Here is a 21,831-nt window from a genome sequence, read left to right as displayed (position 1 = left end):
ACCTTCATTGTTTATATACTTTGTGTATGTATGCCTCTAGATGTGTAAGGCGCAGGCCGTTTCTCATAATACACATCGTGTTCCTAATAAAGTTCTTTGCACCGAGATTCATACAAGTATTTATGCAACAGAGGCATCTAAAGGTTGGCCCAAGCTGAATGACAAACAGGCTAGATTGCAGCGAGGTTCAACGATCCGACCAGAAGTTTTAGGCAGACTGATTTTTGACCACGATCGACCTATTGCGAGCTTTACGTGATAAACGTCTGCAAAATGGTTAAAAAATAGACCCACGCAAAATGATTGAAAAATGTATGATGCACAAGTACACTCCTTTGATAAACTAACACAACAATGAATATCATAGACAAGGACGGTTATTTCATATTCGTATCTCGATGACCAAAAGTATCCATCGGCCTAACTAACGCAGCGCGGAATCATTCCCATTCAAGATATTATCATAAGGAAGCGTTGAACCTTATTTTTCAATTCATCTGTTCACCCATTCATTCAATCAAAAATTTAAATTTGAGGCGCACTTAGAGAGTAGAATAGTTTACTGTTTTGCAGAATATCTAAATTAGTTGATTGGATGCGATGCATACATAGACATACAAACCAGTAGCTGCACAATTCCACTGGATACTTTAGGATAGGTCTACTTACATCGAGCTATACAGTTCTACTGAGCTCAATCAGCAGATGATCGAAAGCTATGATTCAATGAATAAATCAAAATGTAGACTAGACCGTCTAGTGTCTTTGGAATGAGCATACTATTTTAGCCCAAATATTTCCGTTTTAAAAAGACTCTGTGCAAAAAGTTATCTATTCCTTCTTCACTTATCACCTCATCGATCTCGGTCATGCATCCAGTGCATCCATGTAATTTGTCCGTATGTCAACACTGGACTAACATCGGTGCCATTCTTTCAAGCAAAAACAAAAAAAAATACTTTTGCCGAGTGTTGTTGGGTGTTCTATGCAATATTTTGCGTAATTTACATTAAATTACACGCGAAAAATGGAAGATCCAGCTGATGAATGGAATTACATTGACGTTATGAGCAAAAGTACACCGGACGACAGTGAAAATACGGTTGAAGATGTCGATAAAATTGTTGAACAGCAGCCGTCTGATACTGTTGAAAGTGGCCAAAGCAAAAATGGCGGAACAACTTCGAAGAGTAAATCCGGTCAACACAGAAATCGAAATAAAAAGGATAAGAGCGATGATAAAGGAGACAACGGACAAAAACAAGTTAGTTTAATTACTATTTTGTGTCAATCGACCAGGTACATCTTCAATGCCATTGTTTTCTTTGTGTTGTCCGAAGGGAATATTTTCGCTTATTCGCCACACCTAATCGACTTTAGCACAAATTAAGACGATAATTGTATACCGACGATTGTATTCTAAAACATTTCAAGCATTTGACGGTGAACTACAAACCCATACGGGTCCTTGATTTTATGTGCAACCTGACACACCTGATTCGTATAAGTCTAAAAGATTTTTTTTTTCTTATTGGAATTGAGTTCATGATTTAAAAGCCGGTATTTTCACACATTGCAACAATACATTAATTTCCACCTAGTCTGAGATGTTTCTATCGCTTGCTTGACTGCAACCGAGGAAAGTATCTACTTTCGAAGTTAAGGTCATAAAAACCAATTTAAACCACTCACGTTTAACTGATAGGAAAGACAAAGACTGAGTGCTCAGAGAACGTATCATTAAATCTGAGAGATGAACATTAGTCGAGAATTTGATAACTTACTTTGAAACAGACAAAAACATAGCTAACGCCGACCCGTACGAAACACCTAAAACTGCTTCGAACTCAAGATAAATCTCAATGGCATCAACCGAAAATGCGTGTAACTTTGACCAGAGTCCTTTTCCTTACATTCGTCTATGAATTATAATTGAATCGAACACACCGTCTATTGATTCACAAACAGTTTCAACAACCCAACAGTTCAGTTGTCCTTACTCCTAACCTTTTTCATATAAATAATGGTATCTATTCAAGTGTAGAGTGTACTACCGGTCCGTTTGTGGTGAGCGACAGTGATTTGCAATTTTTTACATCAAAAACATTTGGTTTTTGTTGGGCCATTTACTTTGATCAAACGACTAAAATCATAGAGTCTCACTCCAAATATGGTGGTACTGTTATCTAGGCTAAGCCGGATTAAACCGATGGAAACGAAATAGCCCAGTGGCGCTCTAAGTCTTAATCAGGCCCTGTATCTAGGTGCCGATTAACACCAGCGCACCGAATCATCTTTCTATAATAATATAAGTTAGTCGATTGTGTATGCTAACTGAATGCTGAATGCTTCTATTCAATTTTACATTTTGCAGGAGAGCACACAGGTAATCAATGTTAGTAATTTATGAACGTTACAATTGCCTTGACAACCGTATATTGTGATGTTCTACCACTTAACTCTTGCATAATATGCTATCAAATCAATGTGTCTCAACTACGTAATGTATAGGAACAATTAAATCTATCCGTCGATGGTATAAAATCAGATTGGCCCATTCAGTGTGCGTGTTATGTAGGTAGAAGTGGAAACACGGGGTTTCGGTGGATTTTAAAATTAAGTTTCTCTATGTTATATTGTACAAATTGCAATGTCGAATGCATGCCCATGGTCTTCAATTTGTTCTAGGTGAAATTCTTTTTCGCCAGTGACTACTTTCGGGAAAACAGCTTTCCCATGTTCTCCTAAATTGTTTCTCGTTTTCGAGAATTTTTTTTACATTTTTCCGAAAAACATTTTTTTTTGGGAAAATGTGGAAAAATGTAAGAAAAAATGGAAAAATATTTTCATAAAAAAACGTCTCTGTGCAATTTGCGTTACCTTCCAATTAATAAAATTTGAATTTGTCAATAACATGGAAAAAAATAAAAAACCAAACCCACTCGAAACCGGTGGTGATCTACTCTTCAACGGTCAAATACATGAACTAATTCCAAAATCTGTAAAAGAGATCATCAAAATCAAGCGTGTAGCAAGCCTGCCGTTAATATTACATTGAAAAGCCCAATCAATCTACTCTAGGTTACAATTGCTCTCAGAATCTTCATGTGTGCCCCATATTATATCTCCATGACAAACTCACCAACATCCAACTTTCTTAAAAGGTTTGTTTGCCTTTCACTCGAATTTTCTCCGCCCTATAACGATCCAATAAGATGAAAATTGCCAGAATCCAGTTACAGCCGTACGTATAATATATTTGATATACGACCAACGAATTATAATTGAAATTATTTCGTCATTTCAATATGTCAAGTTTTGAATTGCTTTTGTGGTGGAAATTTAATTAATTTTCATTTCAATTGAGTATCTATTGGTAACGTAAACATATGTTTGAATTATTAATTTGGAGCACAAAGAGTATCAGACTAACATTAATGTTACATCATGCTATTTGTGACGAGAAACTTCGGCAAATGAAATTGAATTGTTTGCTTGACACACGGCTTGCATTTCCATTGATTAAATCACATTGAAAAGGAAAATTATATGTTTGATTTTTACCGATGTACAGACAGGCTCTGTGCTGGAGTACGTCTAATTTCGGCAAATATTATGGTAAACACATCATGACAACCGAAGCTAATGTTTTAAACTAATACATAGTAGGGCTCACTAGCTGCATTTTGGTATAAAAACGTGAATTTTTTATCATTGATAAATATGCAGTTGTGGATTCCAAAACGATTAGTAAACTTTGAAAAGTGACATCTAGCGCCATCTACATCCGGTTGAAGTTTTAGATGCAGAGGTAACTTCGATGAATTTCTGTGTAGCGGCTATCGAAGCTACACAGGTTATATTGGGCTCAAACGAAAGCTAAAGATTCAAAGTTTTTTTTTGTCCAAAAAATTTCAAGAATTTTCCGTCTTTCCAGCAGTTTTTCCGAATTTTCTTAAAAATGATATTTTAAAACTGAGTTTGAAAGTTAAGTAATTTTTAAAATTGATTCAAAAAAGTTTTTTTTCTTCGTTATTATCGTTGCACGTTCAAGGGTCCAAATTTTCGATGAAAACTGAAACTAGTTGCCTCTGTTGCGGAACATCCAAAAACTTTTTCATCGTTAAAACATTGGAAACTGAACGTGCAACGATAAAACGTTTTTGAATCAATTTTAAAAATTACCTAACTTTCACCTCAGTTTTAAAATATCATTTTTAAGAAAATTCGGAAAAACTGCTGGAAAGACGGAAAATTCTGGAAATACTTTTGCACAAAAAAAACTTTTAACCTTTAGCTTTCCTTTGAGCCAAATATCACTTGTGTAGCTTCGATAGCCGCTACCCAGAAATTCATCGAAGTTACCTCTGCATCTAAAACTTCGACCGGAGTCCCCGGAGTCTCCTAATCGTTTTGGAATCTACAACTGCATATTTATCAATGGTAAAAAATTCTCGCTTTTATACCAAAATGCACCAAAAAATGTATTTTGTTCAACTAGTGAGCCCTACTAACAGTAAGTGATAATGAAGCGAGGCTCATTTTGACATTGTCCTCAAGGGACAGAAATGACGCGTCATGATCATGATGGTTCTAACAAATTTGGGTCAATTTCGACTATTTTGCTCCTTGAAGCAGTGAGGATGAGGGTCAAAATTTCAATAAAATAGCGTGACCTCGTCTGTTATGTAATAGATTGTATGTAGCGTGTTGGCAAAAGTATATGGTTTTTAAGGCCTGCGGGCAGGTTCGATGCAGAACAGTTCCCTGATCACGAAAATAGGCACACAAAAAAATTATTTCAGTTCGAAGCTCCCATGCGTCCGATTTTAAAACTCTTTTGGTGTTATTGTGATGTACAAAAAAATCTTTTACTCAACGCGTCCCTGTAAATCAGCCATTACTTCGTTGACATGAGCGAATTGTTTGGACATTTATATCATGCCTAGCGAATCCCTCACACTTGTCAAAATGAAACGTCCCAACCAAGAGCCTACTACTTCCCGAATGAAAAATAATTAGTTTCGATTTCCCATATCTATCCCACCAGCCCACCAAACAATCAAATGGCGAAGAAAATCCGAGACGTAATCAACAAAACAATGCCAACAAACACCGTGGCGAAGACTATATGATCATCCATAAAATAAAGAATCTTCGAGGTCCATTCTTTGACATCGCACCGATCGATCATGAAGAAATTAAATTTTCCGGCCGCAATCGATTGTACGTGGGCAATCTATCCAACGACATAACGGAGGAGAACTTAAAGCAACTGTTCAAGCCGTATGGTAAAATTGACGACATCTTCTTAAATACCGACAAAACGTTTTGCTTTGTGAAGGTCGACTATCGCGCTAACGCAGAAAAAGCAAAATTAGAATTGGATGGTTCGATGCATATGAATCGGACGATTCGCGTTCGTTTCGCACCGAATGCAACGACGATTAAGGTGAAGAATTTGTCGTCTCATATTTCGAATGAGTTGCTGTATCGGTCGTTTGAGGTGTTTGGAAAGGTGAGTCGAACGATTTATTGTACTTGAGATTCGTTTGTTGTTTCAACGTAACATGTACCGTTTCTTGCATCATCGTTTTTTGTAGGTTGAACGCGCTGTCATCATCGTTGACGATCGTGGCAAACCAGCTGGCGAAGGCATCGTCGAATTCGCTCGAAAGTCCAGCGCAATGAGTGCCATTAGATTTTGCAGCGAAAAATCATATTTTCTAACATCGTCCTTACGTCCATGCATAGTAGAGCTTCTCGAACACATTGACGACACTGACGGTGTACCCGAGCGTACATTTAACAAGAAACACAATGACTTTAACTTAGCTCGCCAGCTAGGACCTCGCATAGCGTATGATGGTTCATTCGAGCACGAGTACGCTCTGCGCTGGAAACAACTATTCGACCTGTACAAGCAGAAACAGGAAGCACTGAAACAGGAAATGATGATCGAGGCGGACAAATTAGAAGCCCAAATGGAATACGCTCGATTCGAACATGAAACGGAGGTGTTGCGTCAACGGCTGCGTATGCGTGAAGGTGGCAATTCACGTCGCAACGATTACGAACTGAAGGAACAGTTGCAACGTCAAATGCAATATAATATGGCTCAGCACATTGGATTGCGCGAGGCTGAACTATTGCAACGGCAACAGCAGAATGCCATTTTAATGCAGGTTAGTTGTGACTGCTTACAAGTGGATCTATTGTTTTGAAAGTAAACGTGTTTAGGTCGCGCAGGTACAGCAGCTATTTTCAATGCTAGATTCACAGAATGGTCAGCCGATGGGTCATGGTTCTGGTAATGCTACCGGTTACAATCATGGACGGAATCAGGTAATGTAAAATGCAGCGCTTGATCCAAGTTCAATATTGATTACCACGGGCCTTTCGTTTTTCGGTTGGTGTGTAGGCAAACAATGACAAAGGCAAACCATTTCGGAAAAAATCTAATCAAAACGGAGCCGTTAAAAGGTGAGTTGAAAGAAGTTTGTCCGTCGTCACAAAACGATAAAATGATGGCCATCTGCAAATGTCTCAGTGCAACAACATTTCGCCGGTATATCGATTAAGGTTTAGTTAGTTTAAACGACCATTTACTTCGCGCTTCTCAAACCAGATGTAGCCGGACCATCAGAAACATTCCGAACCATCAACGTGTAACTGTGAAAGTTTCGAACACTGTCACAGGAGCACGTCTCTGGAAACATTTAGCGACTGTTTAGTAAAGCTTCGGGCAATTTGTACAAATTTAGGTATTTAAACGCATTCTGTACGGTTGATGTAGATGTAGATCTGATCAGCTTAATGCTTTGACGTGGCAGAGCTGTCGATAATTTTGACTTTTTGTTTCCCTTGACAATTTCTCTCTCCTTTTGTGCTTTTGCCTCTTGATTCGTGAGATTAGGAGTCTTTTGATCGTGAGTGGTCTTCTTATCCACCAGAGTTCACTGCGTTTCTGTAAGAGATGAGTGTAGTGTAGATAAAATAGGCCTCATTAGCAAAGTGACGCACGATCATTTTGGGGAAGGAGTCAAAAGAAAGCGTGAGCTTCAATATGTTCTCAAAGAATTGTCCATACGTTCTTGCGTGCGACAGGAGAGGTAGTCTAAAAAAAACCTCATTTTTCGTGTGAGCACTTTGCGAATAGTCTCTAATTTCTTGGCCCACAGCCCGCAGAGATCGAACTATAGAATTTTATTCCCATGAAATTCTAAGTCCACCTGAAAATTGCCCAAGGCCAGAAAGCTTTTGAATCTGAAGCTATTGCAACATTCGGTTAATTTTGAGTGTGAAAATTTCAGTTTGTTCTCGTTTATTCATTTGTCGATTAAGAGCCATGGACCGTTTGCAAATTTGTAGTCTACATTTAGGTAGCAAAAAAATTCGTTTCTTGATGATTTGTTGGAACCAAAATCTTTTTTGTAAAAGTAAAACCATTAAGACACACAAAAATGTGTCACTCTTAAAGGAAAAATTGTGGGTGATACTTTAACCCACTTGGAGAAACCCTTGCAGATTACATAAATTTACACAATCTGCAAGTGAAGTGGTAAAGGGTATCACCCACAAACCAATTTTTCTCTCCAAAGTAACACACTTTTTCGCCTAAATGTGGACAGTGGGCTAAAAATTTGACGTAATGCGATCAAAATACTTGTTATCAGGAGAGAAATGCCCACATTCTTTGAAAATGTCCATTTGTTGCACCCACAATTTTGTTTTAAATTCCTGACTGCAAATTTTGAAAATATCTCTTAACCGTTTGGGGCAAGGGAATCCCACATTTTAACCCAAATTTTTGAATGAATTTTTTTTTATTCTTTCATTTCAGATGAATGAACTGAACGTTTGCTTTTACTGTGCGTGTAGTTATTTACACCTTAAACATTTACACCCACACAAACACACACCCATACACACCGTATAATAATATTTAATTAGCAAAATATGGCCCACAGTTTTAGAACCGTAAGAATGTGAGTAAACAAAAAACAAAAATCTGAATTTAGTTCATTCGATCCGATTTTATGATAAATTAATGGACAAAATTAATTTCGTTGATAGTAATGATATAATGATTATTAAGCTATAAAACAAAGTGTTTCGTTTTTTAAGTAAAAAAAAGCAACAAAGAAGCAAAACAACAACACAAATTATTAATTGTGTAGTTTCCATTTGAATTGTAAAATTTATGTTTTTTAACACAATGAAAAAAAAGGAAATCCCAGTTTATACTTTCGTGATATATATTTTGATTGATGCATTGGCTGATAGATTGGCATATGAAAAATATGGACGTTGATAAAAAGAAATTGAAAGAAGGAGAAAAAATAACAAAACAAAAACAAACAAAAAAACAGCAAAAAATTAGATTTTTTAAATTTTTAAATCTTTTTTTCTCATAAATAAATTTAAAAACAAAAAATCCAAATTTGGTCGTTGTTTTTATTGAAAGCGAACGAAATTTACACGTTTCAGGTTAGCGAGGGGCAAACCACTCAAAAGAGCTGCATGCGAAAAACAAATATTTGCATCGAAGTGACTATTTGCACCCGGGTGCAAATAGTCATATAAAAACTATTTGCACCTAACTCCGAAGGAAATCACGCTTTTGTTATGGAAATTCTAAAAAAACGTTACAGTTTCACTGGGAAACCAGTTCTTAAACCCTGGCTTTAAACAAACAAAAATACTTCTTTTGAAGCTCAGAATAGCTATTTTGCTAACTAGTTAGTAAATGGGCTTGTTTTGCGCACTAGATGTGAGATTGCCGATACGAGCGGAGCGAGTTCGGCAACACATCGTGTGCGCAAAACTCCATTTACTAACGTGTTAGCCACAAGATTTTATCTACTGTTAGTTGAAATATTCATAATTTTCAAGCAAAACACATCAACATAAAATCCTGCTACACATGATCGTAGTAGGATTCTGTCAATTGCGTGCGCATAAGTTGCTATATTGGTTATATACATAAAGCATATAACTAAATATATAAATTTTTGTAGTTTTTTATGAGCTTCTTCAATAATTTTGTATTTTAAAGTCGGAATAGCTCAGTTTATTTTTTTAATTTGCCAAATATTTGGACTTCAAATCGAAGTCATCATCAGTGGCTGTAACAAAATTCATCAAAAAATATCAGCGCATTGGACACAATACATCTTTTGTTTAAATGTAAAATTACCTCAAAAATCAAATTCTAAAGTAAAATACATCGTCGTCACAGTATCTCCAATTCTAAAATAAATTGACAAATTCCTTTACATTAGAACTAAATAAAAATCAAATTCGGTAAATCGACAATCTTACATAACATCGGTGGTCAAAACGAAATCTCTTCTCTTATCAAAAAGAGACCAAAAACAGTCAAACGACTATAGTTAAACGACTAAATGACAATCTAAAATCATATAAAGTCCAAGCAATTAGAAAACATCAACACAGCAACAGAAAATTACAAAATCGTCATTCAACAAAACGCATCACACACCGATAATGTTGTTATACGTTGCAGACAACATTATAGAGTCCGTTTGTTTGTTAAGACAATTCTTCGTTCTCTTTATGGCAATCATCTCCAGCACTTCTCTTTTCTTCTTGTTACTCTCTCGATGAACAATTTTTGCACGATTCCAAAGAGGAGTATGATTACATTCAATAGCATGTTCACATAACGCACTATGTCCTTTGTTCTTAATGCTGATATTATATTTGTGTTGATAAATACGTTCTTTCAAATACTGTTTAGTGGTCCCGGTATAGTTGAAACCATAAGTACATGGAATATGGAATACGGTAAATCAATTCGGATTGCAGCAGTTTCGGGGTGCTGTCTTTAAGCTTGCTAAACAAGGACATCTTCAGATTGTTGTTACTTTTGCCAACTAACAATAAGTCATCTTTGCAGACCGATTTTAGCTTTTCGAAAAGGCCTTTAACATAAGGCATAGCAACAATTGGTAATTTCTCTTTTCGATCCAATTTGTCAATAGTATGAGCAGCAAACTTATCTCGTACAGACTTGACTAACTCTTCTATTAGTTTAACCGGATACAAATTTTCTCTTAACGTCGTTTTTAGCAAATCGAAATTCTTGTCGTGATATTCTGGCTCGGATAATTCCAAAATTTTCTCAGCAAGAAATGTAACGGTGTTTCGTTTATAACTCATTGGAAGATGCGATTTGAAGTTTAAATATCGACCGGACCAAGTAGCTTTGTGAAACCAATCAGTCTTGACGCTTCTGTCTTCTCGACTGCACATGACTTCTAAAAACGAAATTTTTCCATTATTTTCTTTCTCTACAGTGAATTGTAGATGTTCATTATACTCGTTAAATTTTGAAACAATTTCTTCGACTTTGTCAACGGGAACCGCAGTGAGAATGTCATCGACATAACGCCAGAAAAAGGGTAATTTGAAACCCAGTTTCTTGATAACATCATCTTCCAAGATTTCGAGTACTAGTGCGCAAAACTCACATCTAGTGCGCAAAACAATCCCATTTACTACCTTATTATGAAAATAGCTTTTTTCCCTTAACAAATGGGAACACTAATACTCTATGCGTCAAGTCCTCCGCTATCGCTCCGGACATCATTGTACTTTATTAATTAGGCTTTTTTTTATGAGGAACTTCTACTATACTCGTTTTCCTTTTTTACAAAACGTTACGAAAAGGCTTATAGAACGATTCCAGGGAATTTTCCTCTTTACAAAATGTAACACATACGCTAACAAAACGTTACGAAGACTCCAGACGATTTTTCACCTTTACAAAACGTAATGCAAAAGGCTCAATTTCAGGGAATTTTCTACTTTACAAAACGTAACGAAAAGGCTAATATAACAATTATAGTGAATTTTTCTCGGCACAAAATCTAACACAGATGCTAATTGATCGGTCAAGTGTGCGCTTTTCTTTATACGAAAGAACTAAACCTGAATGAACGCTACGACGGGTTATTTCAGGCAGCCTAAACGCGTCTGTCGCACTGTAACCTTCCTATTTACTAATTCAATTGGCCTCATTTAAAGTTCATACGCCGACACATACAACTCACTCATCACCTACTATACATGGATAGGCTTCTATTACCATATTGTTGAATAGATTCGAATACATATTTTTTGTGGCGCATCGCTGGATTTCATTGGATTTGGTTGGGGGTAGGTGTAAACAGTCTCTCGCTCCGCTCGTAAGGAAAACTTGGGTCTAGTGCTGAAAAAATCGACATTACAATACTTGTAACACAACATACTATTGTGCCACCGAGAATTGAAATACGACTCTTTTCAGCACTCATTTTAGTGTTGTAAAGTGACTTATTTCAGCACCCGTTTAATGTGATATTACAACACTCAAAGCAGTGTTGATATGGAATTTGTGTGAGTTGTTACAGCATTTTGATTCCACGTGACACTGATTGACATCACATTGTAAAACTGATTCTTAAAATCTGTGAAATTTTCGCCGTGCTCACTGCATTGGACGTCAGTTTCTCTGCTGATGTGCAACTATTTCATCCATATAAACATGCAAGGATAATCAAAGCCCTCCTTTTTTTATAAAAAACAGCTGAAGCAATTTCTTGTCGAAATTGCACTGACTGCATTTACGAAAATGAAGAAATTTAGCGAAAAATAGCGAAAATACTTTCACAAATAGAAGCTCTGGTTGTTTCTTACTAGTTCGCTGTGGGACTCACTCTACAAACTTACCTAAGCCTTAAGATCCAAGGCTCTAGGCTCATTCAAAAAATGGTTTTACCTGTCTGGTTTTTCTCGTAATATGTGGTAGACAGGAGGCACAGGAGTGTTGTCAGTAGAATTTTTCTATCCAATGTTTCGACAATTTTCTGACGAATTCTTACTGTCAAACTTTCGAATGATTGTGCTACTTGTATAGTCTTTAGATAGCTCACTTTACAATCAACGACAGCCGTCGATGTTCAGGTAAATTCTATCTATATAACTAAACGTTTTTGGGCACTTTGTGCAGCCGGCCGGTTTCAAAGGTTTCCAAATAAAGAGAACATGGTTTCTGCGCCAAAGTGTTATCTGAAGTGGGATCGAAGGTTTTAGTGAATACAGTATGGTAGTTGTGAATGAAAACAATCGATTTTATCTGCTCCACAATTTAATTTCTTCCGAATTTCTCTGTCATAAATAAATTAAATACTTTTTTGATGTTGACTCAACTTTACAGACGTCTTAAGTATATTATTTTTGCTTAGTTTTATATCAACATAAATTACACATTTTTTGTCATTTGATTTTAAATTTTTTTAAAGTTATTTTCTCCTTACTTTAACGCTTTACTTTTATGTAGGAAATTAATGTTTAAATTCACAATTTTTAAGCTCGGTTCCTTTAATTCCCTAGTCTCCTTGAAGTATATTTTCCCTTTCGATTCCACAAATATATCGAACCACTTGACATGCATTTGCTATGCTCAAGTTTAGCTCTACAAAAATTGTGCACAGTTTTAAGTAAATAATCAAGTGAATTTCCATTCCACCACAGCGTACCGCTGAACTAATTAAATGGCAAAAAAATCTCCTTACAAATATCACAAAATTTTTCTCTTGTTTGCTACAAAATAAACAACCGTTTGCTCATATCTATGACACACTTCCTTTTAACAGACACAAAATATTGTATTGAACATTTAACACGATGCAAGAACTACCCCCATGTCCTTTCAATGATTTCAATTAACACATCACACAATTGCTCTTCAACACATCTCTACTCTATATATTTGCACCACATATATGCGGTTCATTCGTAAAGCTGTGCGGAGTTTAATTGGGTTGATTGAATCAACAAAATACAATTGACTCAACTTGAACGGATAGAAAATCGATGATGAGTGTAACCAATCAGACTACGTTACCACAAATAATATGTCGATTGGTTGGCACCGATTATTGTACAGTGGTGTCAAATAGTCATCTCCGGTGAAACGCACATAGAATCGATTTCATGTTATAGCGAAGATGTCATTACACCTGATGAACATCGGTCTCCCAATTATACTCCGATCATTTTCAGAACTCAACTTTGTGATGCCAAAATTTGCGATCGAAAATTCTTTTACGAAATTTTCGTCAGCAACGGTTGGTTTACATTATTCCTCAAACTGTCCTCATCCAGATTGCACATCTTCTTGTACTGGGTGTTCTTAAGATTATTCGACTTGACTAAATTATTAAAGTGAATCAATGTTGGATTCTTGTCATTATTTGGCATCTTATGATTATTGTGAATCGATCCATTCTTTTGCATCGACTGCACTGCCATCGCAGCCACCGTTGACGCTTCCGAAATGGTCGATTGCTGTTCGTTGTGATTCATGATGTCATCGTTTGTGTGCTCGCCATTCAACCAGTACGTCAACATTTTACCTTTCCCTTTCATGTCGACCAGGCCACGTTCTGTCGTATCGAATGTACCGAACGAATCCAGAATCGTTTTCGTGCTGTGACTAATGTGAATCTTTAACGCCTCACCGTTCGATTCCATTCGGGACGCTGTGTTTACGGTATCGCCGAACAGACAGTATCTCGGCATTTTCAAGCCTACCACACCAGCTACACATGAACCTAGTTCGGGAATTGAGTGGAGATTAGTCATACAGAAACTGGGGTGTAGGAAATTTGAATTACTCACCACTATGCAATCCTATTCGGAGACGTAGCTGCTCGTCTGGCCTGTGTCTTATCTTAAATTTATGTACATTTTTTAACAATGCTAAAGCGGTACGTGCTATTTCCCTTGCATGCAAAGTTCCATTTCGTACTGGCAGACCAGACACGACCATGTATGCGTCGCCGATAGTTTCAACCTGAAATCAAATGTGCCACACGAAAATGTCAGACGAAGCAGAACGAATTTCTTCTTCAATTCTTCTTACCTTGTAAACGTCGAAATTCTCCACAATCGAATCGAAACATGTGTACAAATCATTCAACAAATCGACAACCTGCATCGGTGTACTGGCCGCCGATATCGATGTAAAGCCAACGATGTCACTGAAGTAAATGGTGACCTGTTCAAATACTTCAGCTATCACAGGTTTGCCGAATATCAATTGTGCCTAGACGATCAATTAGAGCGATTACAGGGGAACGGTTTGATTATCATGTCAACGAATTGTCTTACAGCAACTGATTTCGGCAATAACTGATACAGTAGCTCTTCGCATTTCTTTTTCTCCTCCAAATAGTCCTGGGTACGTTCTTCAACCAAACCTTCCAAATTATTGGCGTATTGTTCCATGCGCTGTAGTAGATTGTCTACAATATTGCCCGTTTCGTTTTCCCTGCAGATTATGAGCTCTTTAAGCAGTTTTCTTAAATACAATTCATGGAAATAAAGACTAAAGGGGGCAGCGTCACTGTTAAACATAACTTTTGATTTAAATATCTGTCCACACATTGGTTCCTGCTTGTCAATCCTTATAATTTTGTTACTGTGCCTAGGCTTACCTGCAAAGGCCTCTCAATTGCTGATGCAACTTTTATCTACTGTTCATGACTTACTTATTAATCTTACGGATCGTTGACTTCAGAATGGTAAAATCAGGACGATCACATGGATCTTCATTCCAACACTTGACCATTATTGAGTTAACATCATCAAAAGCAGTCTCATCAATTTTTGGACGAAACAAATGTCCATTGTGCTTAGCACCGTCCATGACTAGTTGAATTATTTCTATAAAAGAAAATCAATTGCTCGGGTCAATGGCAACAGTATGACAATAAATCGAAATGAAATTTTAGAATATTTTGGCAGATTTCGTAGAAGAAGAAGATTAACTTAGTAATGTTGAACGCCCTAAGAGATTATAGTTTGCGATGTAAAATTTTAAAGACAAAAACCTTTGGAAATAAAGTTTTTACAATAGACCTTGGCCCGCATCTTTTCGAATTGCGTACTAGGTACATCATGCGATGTCTCCACCGTGGAATTATGATGATCCCACAATTTTTGAAAATATTATTCGTCCGAAGCGAAGCACTATCGAGTACGGGCGGATATAGGGCAGCCTGAAACCAATCCCTTCATATTTTGCAAACAATTTTCATTTATTACTACATTTAATGGACGAGGCACACTAGGGTTACCCCAGTCACTTTGAATTACCATAAATACGAGTGAGACAACTACATTTCGAAGTCGTTAGAGCGAGTGGGATAGAAACGTTCCACAAATGGTACGTTTCAAACGACTGGATGAGCTTCTACGTAAAAAAGTAAAAGTCGTCTCGGGTATTAATATGGAATAGGTGTCACACTTTCTCAGAACCACAGGACACTGGACTACGAGTCGACGAAAGTATTTAAAAAACGAGTCACCCATGCCATTCAAAGATTGCAACAAGTCAGTTAGACACTCCACTCTTTTTGCTTTATTTTTTTATCAGTGAGCCAACTGATTTTATCGAGGAACTTCCATTGAAATTTATTGAAATTGCAAGGATATGTTGAAAAAGTGGTTCAAAAAGGATGGTCGAATAAAGACCTTTAAGAATGTGGAATTTTGTCCCCATGCTGAGGAACACAACTTCAAATATTATGCCAATGGTAGGTACGGTCGGTTTTATTTTTATCGTTACTGTGCTGTGCGCGTGATTAATTTAGTGTCCGTTATTCATTAGTGTCACCTCGAGACGATTCGGTCGTTTTTGGTGAGAAAACTCATCAGATCATTCGTAAAAGTGTAGGGCATCTAGATTGGCTCCATGAACTTGAAGAGAATAACAACGGAAGTAACAATGCTTTGGAATCGAATGAGGTGGATTTATGCTGTTGTCCGTTTCTTAAAGTCACATCGAAATCATTCAAATCAAAGAAATAAATTTTGCAATTGTAGTCGACATAGGTCCATTATTTACAAGATTTTAATTTTCGAACGAATTGATCATGCCAGGCTTCGGGAAATATTTTACGCTAAGAACTATTTTCACTCACCTTTTGGCGACTTGTCATCTGTACCCAAATAAAATGGTCCTTGGCGTGTCGTTATCTCGTGCACAATAATACCGAACGAATAAACGTCCCCTTTCGGTGTACCTTCATGGGCTCGTTTGTCCAATCGCAGTAATTCTGGCGCAGTCCAAAGCATTTCTACAATTCGGAAAATTAAATCGTTTTCAAGCTCTGTTCTCTGTTTCAAAAGTAATGCATTACTTCTCCAATACGCAAAACTATCCGATTTCTCCGATTCATCGTCAGCCGACGCACTTCTCATTTTATGCAGTCCAAAATCGGTAATTTTCAAAACAAATCTCGAATCAACGACACAATTCGATGATTTTAGATTACCGTGCGATTTTATGTCCGTTGTGTGCAAAAAGTGCATTCCCTGAAACAGACGATTTTCAGTTATAAAACGGCTGTTTCTGCTTTACAGTTTCGATGTACTAACTCGAGTAATGTCATGCATCAAACTTAGTTTGAACATCCAGTCCAATTTGATTTGATCATTTTCGAGAATGTCCTGCAAGGATCCCTTCGGACAGTATTCGGTTAAAATGCTGCAATTCGGAGGATCGACACAAGCGCCGTAAAACCGTACCAGATGCTCATGTTGAATGTCTTTCATCTGTAAAAGTCACCAAAAATTTACAGAAAGTCAAATTTTTCGGGACATTCACCATGGACAGAGTGAGGAGATGGGTCAAAAATTTAAAGCAAATTGTGGAAGTTCTTCGGTAAATTTCGTCAAATTTCGGTAAAGTTCGGCATATTTCAATAAATTAATTTCCTAATAACAGACGGTGTTGGGGAATCTCGCGCCGTGCGAGATTCCTACTCTAGAGTGGTAATCTCGCGCGCATACATTTTTTGAATTTTTGAAAACGGATGCGAGGTGTTGGAATTCGGTGCGAATTATGGAATCCGGTGCGAATTTGATTTGTGATGGTTTTAGGCAAAGTAAAAGTTAGAAATGGGTGCGAACTCGATTTAGAGCATGTTCAAAGTAACTAAAAGTTGGAAATGGGTGCGAACTCGATTTGGAGCATGTACAAAGAAACTGAAAGTTGGAAATAGGTGCGAACTCGATTTATAGCATTTTTAAAGGAAGTAAAAGTTGGAAATTGGTGCGAACTCGATTTAGAGCATGTACAAAGAACCTGCTTTTACGAAATGCTAACAAAGACTTAGTGAATTTTCCTTTTACGAAATGTTAACAAAGACATAGTGAATTTTCCTTTTACGAAATTGAGTTTGCACCCATTTCCAACTTTTACTTCATTTAATAATGCTCTAAATCGAGTTCGCACCAATTTCCAACTTTCAGCTCCTATAAAAATGCTCTAAATCGAGTTCGCACCCACTTCCAACTTTCGGTTCCTTCAAAAATGCTCGAAATCGAGTTCGCGCCCACTTCCAACTTTCAGTTCCTTTAAAAGTGCTCTAAATCGAGTTCGCGCCCACTTCCAACTTTCAGTTCCTTTAAAAGTGCTCTAAATCGTGTTCGCACCCATTTCAAACTTTTACTTTGCCTAAAACCATCATAAATCAAATTCGCACCGAATTCCATAATTCGCGCCGAATTCCAACAACACCAAAATTTCAAAAAATGTATGGGCGCGAAATTACCACTCTAGAGTAGGAATTTCGCGCGGCGCGAGATTCCATTTTTCACTATATAAACGTAGTAATCTCGAGATTCCTAGCAACCTAACAGACCCAGACCCCACAGGCTTTATCGTCTCTCATATGGTCGCCAATGGAGATTGGTGTAATATCGAAAAGAATTTTTTTTTGACGGCTAGGATATCAGCCTTCCTATATCCTAGAAACTCTAAATTGGTGCCAAAATGATGGTATTGGAACCCAATATATGATGCAATTGAAAGGAAGATATCATGTGCCTGACATTTTCAAATTTTAACACTGTCAGACACGCCAGAGCTTCCAACAAAAATGTTATTCTTCAATTGAATTCTTCATTTTGGGCTCCAATTCCCTAATTTTTCCACCAATTTGGACTTGGGATCTAGATCTAGCAGAAGAAATAGAAATTCGCAAATTATGACACCTCCTCAAGCTTGGATTGATCTATAAACAACAACCGGAACATTGCTCTTTCTCTTCAAATGATAACAAACCAGAAACGAAAATACGTTTCTCCCATCAAAACGCATTCAAAAAGTTTAATTCTCGCTTTCTCGATGAATTTCTGTTCACTAGTAATTTGTCCAATTTAGCGCAAGGGATGACATAGCTAAAAGAACGAATGTAACGAGATTGAGTTCAGAATTTAAAAAAAAAACTTGATGCACGTGTGACACCAGTCAATTACATGAGAGTGTAACACTATCCGAGGAAGTAAAATATAATTTAATTTCTTCGCAGAACACATGTCGTCTATCGTTTTAGATTTCATCTTTATCATAGCTGACACCGTGATGCTGTGTACGGTAGAGATGGTAACATTAAAGATTGAGAACTTTTAATGTTTCAGACGGTAAAGAACGACTGAAACCAGAAGAAAATAAATTAAATAAAATTCGTCACGTTTGCGTCACATAAAAAGGAGTTGATAATTGAAATTGTCACCGTCAGGGAGAGTAGATGTAGATGAACAAAATAGTGGAAATTGATCCATCAAACAACAAAATTTATGCGGTTGCCATACAAAATAACAGAACAACTCACCCGCTTCAATTCCAACATTTGCTCCCTGTTTAACGTTATGTTCGACTCATGAATCCGTTTAATTGCCACCTTACAACCTTTGTAAAATCCAATCGGAATGAAAAGTTGCTTATCGCCCGGTATGGAACCCAGATCTTCTGAGCCAACTGTCTAAATTTAAATTAAATTTGTGTTACACGAACGTTACGAGCACGTTTCCATTATCAAGAATCGAATGTCATACCAATTGACTTCCACGCTTCGCAAGCGAATGCAGGCTACCACGATGCTTACTGGCCGGATTGCACGGCAAAATGTCGTTCCAGTTAATTTTCCAAGTCATCGAATTTATTTCAGCTTCGAGCCTATAATGTCTATAGCCCAATAACGATGCAATTGCCATCAAGATGATTGCAAAGCCCAACACGAGAGACAATATCGCATATCCCGGTAAAGCTATGCGTTGGAACAAAACTTAGATTATGTCCGCGACTCCTTTGACCTACACAACTTACAATTGTCTGGACACAGTGAATTGTCGAATCCGCAAGTCGGTCGATCCGGCGGTGGTTCTGTCCTTCCACCAGCCCAGTGTATTGATTTCCCTTCGACATATTGCAGACCCGTTTTATTGAAATAGTTTGCCACAATTTCAAAGTACCCCGTTTCCGGATTCATATCCAGCAACGAATAGTCTGATATTCTGTCACCGTTCGAATCAATAGTAACGTTGCCAGTGATACCCTTAAAATTGCGATTCCACATCAGATGCGTAATTTTCGTTCCGTTCATTGGTCGATACAGTGTTTGGGGATCCTCTTTGATACTTTGGTTGAGAGCATACGCATACAGTAACACGGCGTCGTAAAAAGCTGTGACAAATGTGGACACAGGTTCGGTGAATGTGTAATTGTACTTTTGCTCGGCTAGCTCTTTGACACGCTGAGAAAACTCCAGGTATTCATCGTCTTCAGGTTGTTTGGCAATGACGGTTAAAAGAGCGGTGTATGCAGATTTGGCGCGGTCATTCACAGTTTGATTATCATTTGGATTGTACCAAGGTTTCACTGAAGTGGCCGTCATACTAAAACGACAATTATAAGGTGAATTGATGAAATCAGCAAGCTTAAAATGTATAGTGATTCATAACCTACTATATATAACAAGGGATTATAAGATTCAAGAATTTGGGGGTGGGAGCCGCAGTGGCAATATAAATGTTTCAGCTTAAATTTATGTTAGATTGTTAGCTCTAAGCTGTTTACAATTCCTATTTATCTTAGTAGATTAATCGGCCAGAAAACATAATTCAAAAACCCTTTTCTTACAAATTAATCATTACACACCGACAACAGAGATGATTGGGTTTTAATTATTAATATGGAAACAGTCCCATTTTGGTTTTGTTGTATGTTTGTTGTAGGGAGCGAAAAGTGAAATTGGACATGCTTTTTGATTTGGGAGTTGTTGTAGCCTGTAAATGATTCCACACAAAATTTGTTTAACAAATGAAAATCTAGATTTCAGTATTTCATTCTTGTTGCGAGCGAGTGCCTAACAAAATCAGGAATTAAAAATCTAGATTTTGTGTTCAACGAAATTCTTGTTCTTCTTCAGCCCATGCTGAATGCATCACATTCTCATTCGTCCACATGGTTGGAGCATACCAGAATATTGGACATAAAGATGAACAAATGGGAAACAATGAAAGTATAAACCAGGTATGGTCTGTTCATACAAACCGGAGGACATAGCGATTTCATATAAACAAACTCACCTCTTATGAGAGGTGAGTTTGTTTATATGAAATCGCTATGTCCTCCAAGGCTGTATACTTTGAGGAGGTCACGAAGTTGCAGATACGCGGGTTACACACCACGTTTCATACAAAAAATTCAATTTTGGTGAATTTGTGTGTATGGAAAAGGTGTGTTCCCGCGTATCTAATAAAATATCGATCTGCGTGACCTCCCCAAAGTATACATCCTTGATGTCCTCTGCTCCATACAAAGTTTGACATTTGACCATACCTTGGTGGGAAAGGCGTCAAAAATCCGCAAAAAAGTGCTGCCGTGAACTATTGACGTCTAAATTTGGAATGAAAATCCCTAAAAACAATACTTAGATCAAATGAGTCAACAGATCCGAAACTAAGATTGCTGATATGCTTGCCGTCTGCGAAAGGTTACTATTACTTCGACTGATTGGTTTCAATTCAAAAAAATAAAAATTGTAACGCAAATTGTCTTCATTTTATAATCAACACATTTGCGAATTCGAACCAATCCAAAATATTGGTGGCATAGGTCGATTGAGCTACTATATTCCATTAAGCGAATAAATTAACGTTAATTCGAATAATGAGGTAACAACGAGCATAAAATGTATTAGGAAGGTCATCAGTCATCATGGAAGTGGATCTCAACGCGTCGAATTTTAGGAATACAAATCCATTGACTAGTATAATTGACGCTTCTGTAAGTACGTCATAGAACTTAAATTTTAAGTGAACAAGTGGGCGAACAAATGAACAAACATTCTATGCTTCCTCTTATGGGCGGTAAATTCTCAATTTTAATTTTTTAGCGCACTTGCGGCGTAATAAGATATTAATCGTAACAAACTTATAAACTTTCGGTCGACCCACCTATCAATAGACCTTCGACTAATAGACACACAAACTTTCGACTAACGCTGAGTGGTATTAAAACTATGACCCTCGAGAGGGTATTGCATTGCTCATACCACAAGAACGGAGTATAACTTTCAGACATATCTATGAACGTATAAATCGAATTGTATTTCGTTTAACTTATTAAAAACTGTAATAAGTACGACTCCGCAATATTTATGTTATCTGTTGTTCACTGTGTTCACTACCGTGCAATAAGGGTTAATCATCCATATGAATAGCAAACAACAACCACAAATCAGTCGCATCAATTATAAATTGCGCAATCATTTATTCTCACAATCAATTCAATTAAAGTTAAATTCAAATTAGCCTTTTATCTCAGACGCAGTGAAGCTTCTCATTTGCAATAATCGTCTAACATATTCGTAGACAATCGAACACGTTTCTGTATCGCAAATTACATTTGATTTCCAAAAATAAATTGTAAATACCGCGGGTTAGAGAGAGAGAGTTCTGTGTCTAATT

The 21,831-nt window shown here is 37.1% G+C and overlaps 2 protein-coding genes across 6 annotated transcripts in view; one reads left to right on the top strand and one right to left on the bottom strand.

Moving 5' to 3' along the window:
- The first annotated feature begins 882 nt into the window (after positions 1 to 882).
- Positions 883 to 7,992, top strand: LOC119074818 (hrp65 protein-like). 2 transcript variants are annotated; one of them, XM_037181107.1, is made up of 6 exons: positions 883 to 1,264; positions 5,051 to 5,518; positions 5,604 to 6,185; positions 6,250 to 6,345; positions 6,422 to 6,483; positions 7,844 to 7,992. In XM_037181107.1, the coding sequence occupies exons 1-6, from the start codon at positions 1,028 to 1,030 to the stop codon at positions 7,845 to 7,847; spliced, it is 1,449 nt and encodes a 482-aa protein (XP_037037002.1). In that variant the 5' UTR covers positions 883 to 1,027; the 3' UTR covers positions 7,848 to 7,992. The 2 variants fall into 2 exon arrangements, with proteins under 2 accessions (XP_037037002.1, XP_037037001.1); XM_037181106.1 differs by having other exon boundaries at positions 6,241 to 6,345.
- Positions 7,993 to 12,136: 4,144 nt separating this feature from the next.
- Positions 12,137 to 21,831, bottom strand: part of LOC119074813 (atrial natriuretic peptide receptor 1-like) — a 151,265-nt gene continuing 141,570 nt past the window's right edge. For all 4 annotated transcript variants that reach the window (XM_037181102.1, XM_037181099.1, XM_037181100.1 and 1 more), the window contains 11 exons: positions 19,187 to 19,755; positions 18,916 to 19,127; positions 18,693 to 18,842; positions 16,453 to 16,629; positions 16,215 to 16,389; positions 15,996 to 16,151; positions 14,562 to 14,736; positions 14,182 to 14,341; positions 13,934 to 14,116; positions 13,690 to 13,864; positions 12,137 to 13,622 (listed from right to left, as the gene is read on the bottom strand). In XM_037181102.1, the coding sequence (XP_037036997.1) occupies positions 13,114 to 13,622; positions 13,690 to 13,864; positions 13,934 to 14,116; positions 14,182 to 14,341; positions 14,562 to 14,736; positions 15,996 to 16,151; positions 16,215 to 16,389; positions 16,453 to 16,629; positions 18,693 to 18,842; positions 18,916 to 19,127; positions 19,187 to 19,755 (2,641 nt within the window). In that variant the 3' untranslated portion in view covers positions 12,137 to 13,113. The remainder of the gene's footprint in view (positions 13,623 to 13,689; positions 13,865 to 13,933; positions 14,117 to 14,181; positions 14,342 to 14,561; positions 14,737 to 15,995; positions 16,152 to 16,214; positions 16,390 to 16,452; positions 16,630 to 18,692; positions 18,843 to 18,915; positions 19,128 to 19,186; positions 19,756 to 21,831) is intronic.

Source organism: Bradysia coprophila, unplaced genomic scaffold (genome assembly GCF_014529535.1).
Source record: "Bradysia coprophila strain Holo2 unplaced genomic scaffold, BU_Bcop_v1 contig_151, whole genome shotgun sequence".
Taxonomy (NCBI): Eukaryota; Metazoa; Arthropoda; class Insecta; order Diptera; family Sciaridae; genus Bradysia; species Bradysia coprophila.
Note: the sequence above shows the minus strand (reverse complement) of the source record. Positions and strands in the feature narration are given on the sequence as shown.

What these genes read in the sequence shown, in the direction of transcription:
- LOC119074818 (XM_037181106.1), top strand. Translation starts at nt 1,028, where the DNA reads ATGGAAGATCCAGCTGATGAATGGAATTACATTGACGTTATGAGCAAA. An exon ending in GAGACAACGGACAAAAACAA is followed by an intron (nt 1,265 to 5,050) that starts GTTAGTTTAATT and finishes CTATCCCACCAG; the next exon opens with CCCACCAAACAATCAAATGG. An exon ending in ACAATCATGGACGGAATCAG is followed by an intron (nt 6,346 to 6,421) that starts GTAATGTAAAAT and finishes GTTGGTGTGTAG; the next exon opens with GCAAACAATGACAAAGGCAA.